At 38.1% G+C, this 13,848-nt stretch overlaps 1 protein-coding gene across 1 annotated transcript; it reads right to left on the bottom strand.

Moving 5' to 3' along the window:
* Nucleotides 1-425: 425 nt before the first annotated feature.
* Nucleotides 426-7,213, bottom strand: LOC136258515 (calcipressin-1-like). The gene is made up of 3 exons (XM_066051831.1): nucleotides 7,052-7,213; nucleotides 5,330-5,503; nucleotides 426-821 (listed from the first exon to the last, which is right to left on the bottom strand). The coding sequence occupies exons 1-3, from the start codon at nucleotides 7,115-7,117 to the stop codon at nucleotides 498-500; spliced, it is 564 nt and encodes a 187-aa protein (XP_065907903.1). The 5' UTR covers nucleotides 7,118-7,213; the 3' UTR covers nucleotides 426-497.
* Between the last annotated feature and the right edge of the window lie 6,635 nt (nucleotides 7,214-13,848).

Here is a 13,848-nt window from a genome sequence, read left to right as displayed (position 1 = left end):
CCCATTATTAGGTTGAGTGGTCGCTTCACTTTGATTCTTGAGACATATGATCATCTTAGGGTGGAATGAAGAAAAACAGTGTAAATTATCAAGACACTCTAATAGAGCAGTCACCCTACACTTGATGGAGCAATCAACTAGGTGTAACTCGCCTACTAAATTACACACCCTTATGGGGTTGGTAAGATGTCAGATGTCCTGGTGACCTATTGGCAACAGTAATACTCTCACCTATTCACACATTAAAATACTTGGTATCACAGATTTTGCAACCATAGTTACAAATTTTTATAAAATAGCCAATCAAATCTCAGCATCACATAACAGCATTGACTTCATGGTTATGTAATTCATGACACTTATATTAAGGTGTTGACCTGTAAGATCATGTGATGAAAACCCCAGGCTCAACTCTCCTCCAATAATAACATAAACAATATTGTTGATCTGATAAGAACTGATAAAAATAACATGATACAATAAATATTATTACTGGATTACAATGGTGGTCTTGCAGTATTTACAATGGTTGGAGACAGTTTTCTAATTAATGTTGCCTCATCATTCTGTTCCTCGTATCTGTTATCAACACCAGGGGCGGACACGACAATGGTTGGTGTGGCAACACACCCTTGGTGCACCTCATAGGTTTCACAGGGCTCGGCCAGGCTGTAGACAGCAGACAAGAGGTCATAGTTTATTACTGGAGGTTGTTCTGATGTCTGTTCCCATCCCACTGGTGGGGAGGTAGGTGGAGAAATAAGGAATTGTTTGGTTGCTGCAGGTAACCCGAGTGTCCGACTACCCAACTGAACTGCTGGCTACATGGAGATATAACAGGTTACCATGACAACATGTGTGGTGTGTGCCCCTCACATGCAACAACCAATAATACAAATAACACAACAACCATTGGATGTACTGCCGTATAGTCTAAATATTTGAGGGGGAACATTTTCACTGATTTTGCAGTTTTCGGGGTTACCAGCAAAAATCTTATCCTTGAAATATTTTGACATTCAAATATTATGGGAGTGTTTGCAAATCTGCTTATTTTTAGCAACATTGATCAACCTCAAAAAATTGCCCCTCCTAACTATATATGGTATTATTGTGTACTGTAACTGAACAACACTAATAACAACAGTATAGGAGGGAAAGTGTCTAATTAGGACACTTTCAGCCAATTATATTACGTACTCTTGCTAATAAACTACACAAATTCACTGTCACTGAAGTAGCTGTATCATATTAAAGGTATGTAGGAGTTGTTTTGTCTAGTAATACTGATCACAGTATATTCACAAAGTGTTTAGTAAAATAAACCAAATGATACCCTCATACAAATGATCTGATAACATCCTGCTGGTTACAGCCACCTGTTAGCTATGATCAAGTGTAGCTGAAGTGTTAACTGATACAACTGCAGCTGATAACTTGTTGACAAGGATAAGTGACAATTATGGTGGCTATGAGGTACATCCAGCTACACAAACAACAGTCACCCATTGGTCATTTCCTGACAGATATTAGCCACTGTGGAAGCCATCAATATAGCCTACCTTACAACTAACCAAATATTGAAAACATCAGATAAATGCATTATAGATTATGCAACTAAACTATTGACCACAATTATCCCTAGTTCATACAAGTGAACCTAGAGAAAATGTCCCATTCATGACTGCAGCCTTACGTCTTCTGCTCTCAAGCATGGCTGGCTAGCAACAGTTGCTTAGTAGGTTTATGACATGTTTTGTACACAACCTCTCAATAGTCAGTGTACAAAATGTAGCTATTCCTAATATCATTGTAACTATTATCTACCAGGGAACTTTACAGTGAGATGTGATCATATTCACATGGTCAAAAAGCAACTGTGGTGCCAATCATTTTATTGAAGGTGTGTCATTTAACCAAGAAAAGGTAGTTTAGTTGACATCATCACCTTTATTGGAACTGAAATTGCTGATCATAATTATGCCAATTCACTTGTTAAAGGTATACAGTAAGGAAGGGACAACCAGGATGTGTCATATGATTACACTGCAGTATGAACTAACAACACTGTTGCTATGGAGACAACAAATATCACAACAACAAGCCACTGAATGATAATATTGAAACATCTCTACATAACTAGTACTGTGTGGTCACCTGAGCTCCACAAGAACTCTGATGATGGTGTTACAACAGTGTTTCATAACAAGTTCTGTGCTGTTCACATTTAACAGGCCTCATACACTCATATCAAAGAACTTTTGGCTCTGTCATTATCTTTGAACCATACATTACATGTCAAAGAAACCATTACCAAACACACTACAAGATTCCATCCTAGAGGATACCCTATTCATTGTGAACAAAATAAGGTCTCTATCTCATGGTGGTGTGCACCTGATCTGAGCCCTGCCAAAAACACAGTATATCAAAGAGGTGAACATGTGTTCACTCCCAATGGTTTTGTACTGGAACAAGTCATGTTGTAAACATGTACACTACTACCAGTACACTACTACCAGTACACTATACTACCAGTACACTACTACCAGTACACTACTACCAGTACATGTATGGGATATTTTCAAAATTCTTTGCTCTTATCAAAATAGCTTTTTTTGATAAACAGTTTTATTAACCCTTAAACCCACAGCTGTTTTACAAAACACAAGCACTGAAAATGCATAATCCAGAAACTGAATTATACGGAAGCCTTTTAAACAAACTCGCTAAAGTACAAGAACTGTTAGAGCTGTCACAAACACCATGTTACTCACCATTAAATTTTGGTCTAAACGGTGCTATCCTTCCATCCCAGAACTTACTCTGTGCCTTTAAAGTACAAAAGAACTAACTCTTCATCGACTTCCTTCACAAATCGATACATAAAAGGCCATAACTCAACCATAGTTCATCGTATCATCTTTCTCTGGACGTCATCTTGCTTGTCACATGATGGCGATTCAGTTGATATACAAATATCACGTTATTGACAAAATGGCCTACAAGAACACTAACGATACAGACATCCTTGTTGTTTGTCAAAAGTTACAAAGGGTACGCCTTCCTAAGTTCTATTTCTAATAGATTGGATAAACGCTTCCCAAAATATGCCTGCTTAAAGCCACGTATGTAAAATGGCAAAAGTATTGTGCATTTGTCGTTCGTGTTGTATCAAATCCAGTTTTCTGGATTATGCAGGTTTTAGGGGCTTCACATGGATCAGGTGAACATGATCTACTGTAAGCATGTACCACCATCATATGACCCCATATATCATTCAATTGTTGATGTGATTAGACTCTATTACTTGTAGTGGAACGAATGAAGGAGTCATGGCCACTTTTATAAAGAAGTACTACATGTTTATTATGTTAATCACACTGTTTAAACAACTTGTGGATATGTAGCCTACTTGATCTTATTATCCTGAAATGTGTTGAGGCTTACTAGTAGCAGAATTATATAACAAAAGTCAATAAACAAGTTTTGAACACTTTAGGATCAAAAATTCTTCACTACAATGAACTTTATTGTATGGAGTCATGACCAAAATCTCTGTAGTAGTACTCGGTGATATATCAGTAATATCATACATCATGATAAATTAACATAACCAGTTGGTTATCATAACGTGACAGTCTTTGATAACTGGTATATCAAAATACTGGTAATACTGGTATAGGATTGATAACTGGTATATCAAAATACTGGTAATACTGGTATAGGATTGTTTTTAACCCAACCTTTGGTGTTTATTACTCAATTTGTTGATGGCTTAGCAAGTCACACCCTAAACAAAACACTGAGGTTGCCACATTACAAGCACCTAGTACCCACCTACCTACTTGTACTGAACTATATATTTTTGCACTCCTACAACTCTATACAGGAAGGGAGAGAGTTATCCTTCTTCCATATAAAGCTCCCCCTCCACATAGATGTAATGTATCCTACACACTCAATTTCCTGTTATAACAACAACTTGTATGTTACAGTTCTGCTGCTCATCCTGAAATGTATAGACACCTCTTCTTTAAGGACACAAAATAAGATTCTAGGAGTTCTAGTCTACATCACAACTAGCTGGTACAACATGTTAAGTGTGTAGTTGGCAGGTGGCTAGCATGTCTTAGTGTGTAGCCCCCCCCCCTCAACATGACATTTCAAAAACGCTGAAGTCCATTAACAGTAAGTAGGTAGATCAAGGGGTTGTAGGTACAGTACCATTCAAAGGCAACGTCGCACAAGTGCAAGATATTAAAAGACTTGCTACTTAAAGGGCGTGGCACCAATTTCATTCACAAGTACTCATTCCGTTTTTGATGAAAACTCGTAAACGAAATGGGTGACACGCCCTTTAATTAACCAGTTTTTAATCATTCGCACTCATGTGAGAGGGTGTTGCAGTTGAGTGGTACTGTAGGTAGATCAAGCTGTAGGTAGGTAGATCAAAGTTGTAGATAGGTAGATCAAAGTTGTAGGTAGGTAGGTAGATCAAGGTTATTGGTTTGTGATCCTGTTGTAAAGGATTTACTAACCTCTACTACTACTACATGGTAGAGGGAGTGAGGGTACATGTTTCACTAACAACCAGTTATGTCACAAATAGTCAGAACTTGAATTAACTGTGTGTACACTCACAACAATATTGTACAGACAAGTAGTTGGACTGGTGAAACACTAAATCCATTGAGTACCACCAGAGACTAAAATAACAGTCAGGCATTGGTCATTATCAGTGCAACCAATCAATATAATTGTACATGGAAAGTGTTACCAATAGCTCTATCTGAGTAGTCGACAACTTTCTCACTCAAGACAACTGTTAATATGTTATGTCCCACCACACACACACTCACACATAATATGTAACACAGTTAGCACAGAGTATAGACCAGAGATTGGAAACTGATCACATGATTCACAAAATTGTATTTGCTAAAACATGCATCAACTCATTGAACAAGTCTTGTGGACAGTAGAAGTACCTCACTGAGTTAAAGGATAGTGAATACTCCATGCTATAAATCTATACTGCTAATTTACAACTTCTTACACAAATATCACACACTCAGATCATTGTAAAATGTTCACTAGTGGATTATGATTAATAGCTCAAAGCAACATCAAAAGATTTGAGGTAACAATCACTCAGCAATGGAAATGATTAGGAGGTTGTACATGTCCTCATATACCTTTTCACAGAGAGTTAGTATGATTTTCACATGTAGCTGTAGGTGTACGGTTACCATGGTGATATCCTAGTTTCCAATCCCAAGTATATAACCCATGATCTGTACACTGGCCATAGCAATAAAGACATTACCTTAGCAACAGACAGTTTGATTGTGGTACCCATGAACAACGTCCCGTTTATTTTAGTCCGAACATGATCAGCAATTTCTGGAGATGAACATCTTAATCTGACACGGCTGAAACTCCTGAAGTATTCAAACTGAACATTAACATCAATCTGTTTGATGATGGTCTCCAATAACTCCTACAGGAGATTGACAACATGACACACTGACAGACATATTACTACTGGATGGGAGCAGCTGGTGAAACATGCTATGCAAAGTGAGCTATGCAAGACAAGCTATGAGCAACATGTTGCTACCAAAATTGTAAATGAACACTGACAATACTGGGCTCTGGTAAACAGCCAACAGACTACACCACTTCTAGATCACTATATGGTGCAAGGGGTGTCACTCCAATAGCCACTATACATGCAACCATGGTAAAAGCCAGTCAAGATCAATTTTCGATTTGATCGTTGACTTTTGTCAAAAATTTATCTTGATCATTGACCTCATTCCATTTATTGTCACGATACTTTCATACACTATTACTCATAAAGCTTTGACCGTTATCCTTCATGTAAAAGTGGCCTTGTTTGTAGTACAGTGGCTTTGGAGTGACACCCTCTTTGATGTGCAACACCTTTCTAGTGCACGACATAAATTATTGGAACCGTGGACGGTGTTAAGTGTCCTTATCAATGAGGTGTCCTGATGTCAGGAGTCTAAATGTGTGTACACTAATACAAATGGGACTACGGACGTATAAGACAGAGATCACCCTTCATAATTTATGGGTTAAAGCATAGATAATATACGAACCATGGATTGGAAACGCCCGTATTATTTACGTAGTAACGTCATAGACCATCCTCATTACAGTGCGCAAAACGTTTACAGTCATTACAGGTGGAACATTTTGCATTTCTTGTAAGCTACAAATACGTGTTTATTGGTTACAGCTGGGTTACAAAGCACCTACACTAATTGGAGGCTGGACTGGTGAAGTATAGTGTTTCATAACGGTTGGGCAAATTTCCTGAAGAAATAAAAAGTGCAGCATCGTTTGTTTGCTGTTCTTAGCTTCACTTGTAGCAGGTAGAGTGGCTTTAGCTAACCAGATATCCAATGTTCCACTGTATACTCAGACTGTTTGGATAAAAGAACAGAAAACAGGCACTACTTGGGGCAATTGTTTTACCGAAGTCGAACAAGTCTTTGGCTAAAAATTCATTTCAGTCTATCAAACATTTATTTGGTTGTGGCATAGAGGCTATGTTAAGATAGCTGGTAACGATGCTGCTGAAATATTTGCTAACGCGTACCTGCCAGTATCCACCTGTCGCCACTGATATTCCCTCCAATGTCCACAGACAAGCTGTGTTCTTGTTCAGTACAAAACGCTACACAATAAACAATGTAAAAGGAATGAAAACAAGCGAGAGAAATCCAAACAGCCACCCAGTACATTTCAATAATTTTTCCAATGTATTGGCGCACCGTAACTAGGATAGGTAAATAATTTCACGGGAATTTCCAATCCATGTTCGTATATTATCTATGGTTAAAGGGTACACATTTTAGAGTGCCAATTCAAGGTTAAATTCCAACTGATATCAAAGCGTAATGCCGGCCTCGGTGCCATAATCCCAGGTCTACACACAGAATAGCGAGCTATAATCCCAGGTCTACACACAGAATAGCGAGCTATAATCCCAGGTCTACACACAGAATAGCGGGCTTACCTTAGTGTCATCACAGTCAAATATCTGATTAGGTAAGTTCGTAACAAGTAGAAACGAAGACTCCATCACGTACAACGTACTGGTCACTACAAAATGACTCGATTCTTGTCCATATTTATTAACGATTTCCGGCACGTGATTATCCGCTAACCACGTGATCACATGTTGAAATCCGCACTCGTGTTGCATCATGTACCGTGTTTTTCAGGTTTCTTGCGAAAATCAAAGCGCGTGTGATGTGTAAACTTGTATTAGGCATTAAAGTGAATATTCGTACCTTTTTCCGATCATTGTACACGTTCAAGTATTGCAAGTATGTTGCAAGTTATGTAAGCCTTGCTAGTTCGAAGCACGGATCACGTGTTTGATCACGTTAATGCTTTGATTTTCGCCAGAAACCTGAAAAGCACGGTAGTCTACACCTATCAATGTATTGCCCCACCACCCACCCCCCTGGGGCGTAAGTGGGGGAATTGACACGAAACTGCTGCCCCACTATGGGGCATTGACGATCGTTCATTAAGCGCCCAAGTATTTTTTTTTTGTTATAACTATGCTATGTAAAATTCTGAGTAAATCACCATGTTGCAACTGGGGCCAACAGTGGGGATTTGACACGATAGGTTTGCCCTACTATGGGGTATTTGACATTCGGATGTGTCAAATCTCCACTCGTCCCCCATATATGCCGGGGGGGGGGGAGCAGCGGAGCAATAGATTGCACCTGAGATTGATAGGTGCATAAGTGGTACCTGTTACAATGAGGAACTAACATGCCAAGCCGAGACGAATAAAAGACAGTTTAATTTTTGTATGACTGCGTACCCACTTTCGTTCTACATTTTTTTTTCTATTCAAACAGCTTCTCTTTTTTTTACCTGTAAATAGCTATTAGTCAATAAATAAAAGAAAAAGAAAGTTTTCACGTCAAACTGTGGGCAGAGAGGCGAACTCTGCTCATAGAACTCATACTGTTGGTCACGGTCATGATCATGTGTAGCTAGCTAAGTACACACATAGATCCATAAACACTTATCAATGTCAAGCCCCACCCATGCACCACTCACCCTTAGGGCTTTGATGGTGGTGGCAGTTACTTTGCTCATTAGCAAAAAAAAAAATCTAATTCTGGTATAAACCTCTCTTATGGGATAGGGACATAGTGTTTGACAAGCTTATTTGACCCAGTACTACTGGAAATTTGATACAAGAATTTTATCAAATCTCTGCCTGGGGGTGGGGAGGTGAGGCATAACATCGATATGTTAGTAGGCGCATGTGTCTCAGTTCATGTACCCTTATCAATAGCTACAATATACAAATTAAAGCATATTGAGGCCCGGGGTTGCCAACACCCTCACAAAACTCCAAAATTGTGTATATATGAGAGTCCCAATATTTATGTATTTCAACTATATTTCTAATTACATTACTACCAAGATGTTTTACTTGTACTTGTGCAAGAATGAAGCAATAGGCAACTGGAGATCACATGATCCTCAACAGGAACACTAGAGTAGTCAATTTATTTCAATTCAGTCAGTATAATAATACTGTTGTATCCACTTGCACCAAGAGTATATAAAGGGCCGTTACATACTCTTGCACTTGTTGAGAGCTGAGACGGAAATGAAAATATAAATTTCAGGATCTAAATATTTAATAGATTTTTAATTAGATTTCGCAGATAGTGCACGAGAGTCCCAAGTTGTTGGTGATCCCCTGAAGCATATCAAGCCCCAAAATTATTTTGCTACACTTGAGCTGCACCAGAAATGATAGGGTTGCTACACTGCAAGTAACCTTACTTGACTGTTATATTGATTGATTGCTCTATTAGAATAAATTATCTGTTTCCTGAGTCAGTTACCTCAATGATAGCCATGACTTGTCAACCATGCACTAGTGGTATAGTCCAAATGATAGCCATGACTTGTCAACCATGCACCAGTGGTATAGTCCAAATGATAGCCATGACTTGTCAACCATGCACTAGTGGTATAGTCCAAATGATAGCCATGACTTGTCAACCATGCACCAGTAGTATAGTTCAAAAATATCAAAATTATTGTCAAATTTTCTGGATTCTGCTAGGCTTTGCCCGTTTTCCTTACATCACCTCGTAAACAAACCACCATAACTTCTGCATACAGAAACACAGTTTAGTTTATCAGATTCCTTGATGCCACATGAGTCCCGTGGTGTATTAGATTTTGTTCTGAGACGAACGGAAAGGGCTCATTCTGGTGAATTGCACATCATAAAGTACGTAAATAAATGCTGAGAAAACAAGGTTTTCCATGTACTTGTTGTGAAATTACCAGTTAAAGACTCAGTATGGGTTAATTCTTAATCAGTACGCTTCAACACATAAAAAATGACATCAAGTTTTGGTTGAGGATAGCTAACAGGTTGTACTTTTGGGGTCTGTCCACCCACGTAACTCAAATAGACTGTTGTATGGAATGTGCATTATGCCTCACTTCCAAACTGATTTTGGTATGTTTAATATCATATTGATGTTAAAGGGGGTTCAGCCCATGACGTTATTAATTTTTCTTAAAGCAGTTATAGTGTAAACAGCTAGGACTAGAGAAAGTGACATGATTAAGTGTTTTCAAGCAAAGAATAATGTTTTGTACATCCGTTACCAATGCAATTATTTTCATAGTGTGACGCTAAGGAGGGGGTCTGAAGTTAGCGTCATTATGATGTTAAGCATACCAAAATCAGTTTGGAGATGCCCTCATAATCAACAATGAATAAATGACACTCTAGTAACATTACAACCACTGTATGGGTATAGTGTAAAATTATTTATTTTGTATTGGACAAGGGAATCACAAGTGAAAGGAATAAAAAACAGATATTATGTCATTTTAATGATCAGCTAGTGGTAAAAATTAATATTGTATTATGTGGATAAACTATAATAGACCACTGATTATGGTTAGATTTGACAAAATGTACAGAGATATGACGATGGGGTTGTATCGACCAATATTGTAAGTTACATCGTAATCAATAAGTGACTACGGAAGTGGTGAGTATATACCAGCTTTGTGTAGGCTTATTTGAGTCAAATTTGCTGTAGTACACACTAAGCAATCTTACTTACAATAAACCCTTTGTGTAGTTCACTAGTAAGATTTTCTGGCTGTTGTAATAGTGTAAGTTGCTCAACCTCATTTCTGTAAAGTGTAACCAAGAAATGACAATGGTTTGAAATGCTGTATTCACTTCAGGTATGTATGCTAATCCTTGAAACTTGTCCTACTATGCTGGTGTATTATTTAACCTAATGGCGGCTATTAAGTTTGAATTACATGCCAGGTACTGAGAAGTCTCAATTACTAGTAATGTGGGCACAAACTAACAACAAGTCGTATTGAAGTAGAACATTTGCATTCTGTAATTTGTTTGATGAGGCCAATTAGCTACATGTTGAATAAGTGTTCTAAATTGCATGGCCATATAGCATGATGGCATATGTCATGAAAGTTTGAAAAAGTAGAATTAAAGTTTGAAATAGTAGACAAATTTATGTGTCCACATGACCTATTTGTGTAGGCCCGGTCACATATAGATTTGCAGCAAGTGAACAACACAGCTACCACACCTACCAATCACAGTAAAGTAACACGCTCTATCATTAACTTAATGTGCAATCCATACTTTATATATATTTTTGGTCTTTGGCTTACAGCTGGCCTGGCCTCCTCACTCTTTGGCCCGCTCCACCGCCCCTGGTGTTGCAATGACATTTAATTTATATACGGACGGCTTCACTGTACTGACAGATGTCGTGTGTTTGTGTATACATAAATTATATGTTTGAATTCATCATTTGATAATGGTTAATAGTTATTATATGTTTATTGGACATTGCATTCCTTTAGAGCTTATCATCAGTTATAAACAGTATCAGTCTTTTCACACAGTTGTTCTTGATGATGTTGTTTATATAAATTGAAGCCTGGGTTTTGTTGATTCATCTGACATAGAAGACTCACTGACAGGTAGCTATGATTTATTATAAATAAGTTGTAATTTGACTGAATTTCATTGCTGATGTTATGGACACAAAACTTTACCTCATTATTTGTGACCGGACTTGCAAAAAGGGGTCTTCCACACATCGAATCCTGTATGGGGTAGGAGGGATTTTTTTTCCTTTTTTTGGCCCTTTTCTGTTTCCCCATATTGTTAGCTACATAGGTCAAGTAATCTTCTTAAGTCTTCAGTTCCAGTTTGTTAGGTTAGGTTAATTCAAAGGCTGCAGCACATGTTGCTGTCAAACCTTCAGTGCTGGCCACTGTAAAGCTTTAATAATAAAAAATAATAACATCCAATTCACTTGGAAGACCATAACTTAGTGTTCAAGAAAGATACAAACATGAAATTTTCTTCATCCATTAACCTATGTTGGTGCTCAGCTCTGACCAAATTTTGAGTCAATAACTTTTTCCAATTTCGAGTTATGAATTGTCAAAGTTTGTAAATTGGATGTGTGTGGAACACCCCTTTTCGCAAATCCGGTCACATTTAAAGTTGGTTTGATATGGTACAGTGTAAATTTGAAATGCCTGGCAACACCTATCATAGCTTTCCTCATTACAGTTTCATATTATCTGATGCAATAAATAATATTTTAACTAGCTACATACACATGCAGATATTATACTGCTGTAATTGACTGAAGGATAAATGAGTGGTTAGATTGAAGGACTGGTGTAATGAGTGTATTGCACATATGAGTGGCTAACATTGAGTATACAATCTTACTATATCGTCGTCAATGTCTGTCACCAAATGTTGCACCTATACACAACTTGTGGGTGGCTTGTGTGAAGTTTTCATTCATAGCTCTGGAGCTAACTCAGAGAGTGTCCATGTCAGTAATGAAGTTGACTGTCTAGCATATATACACACTGATATTATCAACACACATCATGCATGTATGATGTATTGTCAGGCCACCAGTGTACAATTGTGGATATACCATCCTCACTAATTTAGCTGTGTTATACTACATGACAACATGACAATCACATGTTATTGTGAGTCACTCATCAGGGATGGACTAATGTAATAGATCATATTGTATTAGTAACTTTATATGCTTGCCTGTGGTGATTTTCTGCTGGGTTTTCACAGATTCAGTCACATACACACATGTACACACCAAGCAATGTAATTCACATTGATGTGTACAAAGTTGAAAGTAACATCTCAATTCAAAAATTATAGTAGCTATAACAGAGCAGTGATACAGCTGTTATAGTGTATGGTTACAGTATAGACATTTCTTCATAATGCCACCGGCACAGCTGGTGTACAATGAACTAATAGCAGCTTTTAGGGCTTCTGTATAGCAGCTTCTACATGCTTTATAAAATATTTCATAGCATAGAAAATAGAACAGGGAGGCTGCCATGGTCCTTTCTTTTATTGGACAATGCATGCTTGTAACTAAAGAAGATACTCCATAACAGTCAGTAAACTACTCTAATAGAACAGCCACAATGTATTATATACATCACTACTAAATCAATAGCCACTTCAAAGACTGAATTCTTGCTGGGGGAATGCCCCAGACCTCCAGAGCAATATTCATTCCATTGTACACATGCTTCAAATCAATACTAACATTCATTGTCAAATTATCTCTCCACCTCCAACACTCTTTGGCCTGCTCCACTACCCTTGCTGTATACAGTACTAGTGATTAGAGGTGTGCGATTATCTAGATATATTCAATTATTGAGATATCATAAGACTTATCGAGATATGGATGATAGGTTTATCAATCTAGATAATAGTAAACTTCCATAAATTATTTGTATACCTGATGGTGTAGGCACCTCCTGGGAGCTCCAACTCTCCTACCACTTGGGAACAGTGTTAAGACTAATATTTTTCAATTTTTTATAGTCTTCAAATTGCAATTTGCTCACTACACTGGTTACAATATTGCCAGTTTACTAAAATAAATAATTGTTTCAGTTATCGAGATATCTATATATATCTATCTATATATATAAAGCTGAAAGGCTGTCTGTCTGTCTGTCTGTCTGTCTGTCTGTCTGTCTGACGGTCACGCTGCTTACTCACCAGACTTGGCGCGAATCGACATAGTCTGTGGTGATAATGAAGCGCTCATCATCCGCCTACTCTAAGATTGTTATCACGAGTTCACGCGTGCTTCCGTTCGGTCTCTACAGCGCGTAGAAGGCCAAGGTGTAGAGAAAACTTGAGCAACATTCCTTTGAAAACCACAGCACATACTGTTCAAGTGGTAGAACGCCTGACTAGCGTGTAAGAGGTCGTGGGTTCAAAGCCACGTGTTGACAGATTTTTTTCTTTCTACTCAGTACCTTTTTGTGAACACCTTTTTAAAACACGACTTTTAGCTCATCATATCTTGGCATGCAAAGCACGTATCGAGGCGGGACTTTAGCGAAATTAAACGCCCATCATCTGGCAACTCGAGTGTTGTTGTAGCAAATCAATACGTGCTTTTGTTCGCTCTTTATAGGGCGATGAAGGCACTGGTGTAGGGAAGGATCACTGAAAAGTTGAGCTACATTCCTGTCAAAACCACTGATAAACAACTGTGGCGATTTGTGCACCTCCCTTAACCCCAAGTTATTGATAACCCAGCCAGAGTTCAATCCCCGCCTAGGTCATAACTGTTTTTGTCACTTTTGGGACCTTTTTGATGCACGTTTTTGCTCTATCTGTTCCATGCAAGTCTTCATCTACAAACTCTTATGCTCAGTTTTTCAGCACTGGCA

This window comes from Dysidea avara, chromosome 6 (assembly GCF_963678975.1).
Source record: "Dysidea avara chromosome 6, odDysAvar1.4, whole genome shotgun sequence".
Taxonomy (NCBI): Eukaryota; Metazoa; Porifera; class Demospongiae; order Dictyoceratida; family Dysideidae; genus Dysidea; species Dysidea avara.
This window is presented reverse-complemented; position numbering and strand designations above follow the sequence as displayed.

What these genes read in the sequence shown, in the direction of transcription:
- LOC136258515 (XM_066051831.1), bottom strand. Translation starts at nt 7,117, where the DNA reads ATGGAGTCTTCGTTTCTACTTGTTACGAACTTACCTAATCAGATATTT. An exon ending in TTGACTGTGATGACACTAAG is followed by an intron (nt 5,504 to 7,051) that starts GTAAGCCCGCTA and finishes AATCTCCTGTAG; the next exon opens with GAGTTATTGGAGACCATCAT. An exon ending in TCAAACTGTCTGTTGCTAAG is followed by an intron (nt 822 to 5,329) that starts GTAATGTCTTTA and finishes ATCTCCATGTAG; the next exon opens with CCAGCAGTTCAGTTGGGTAG.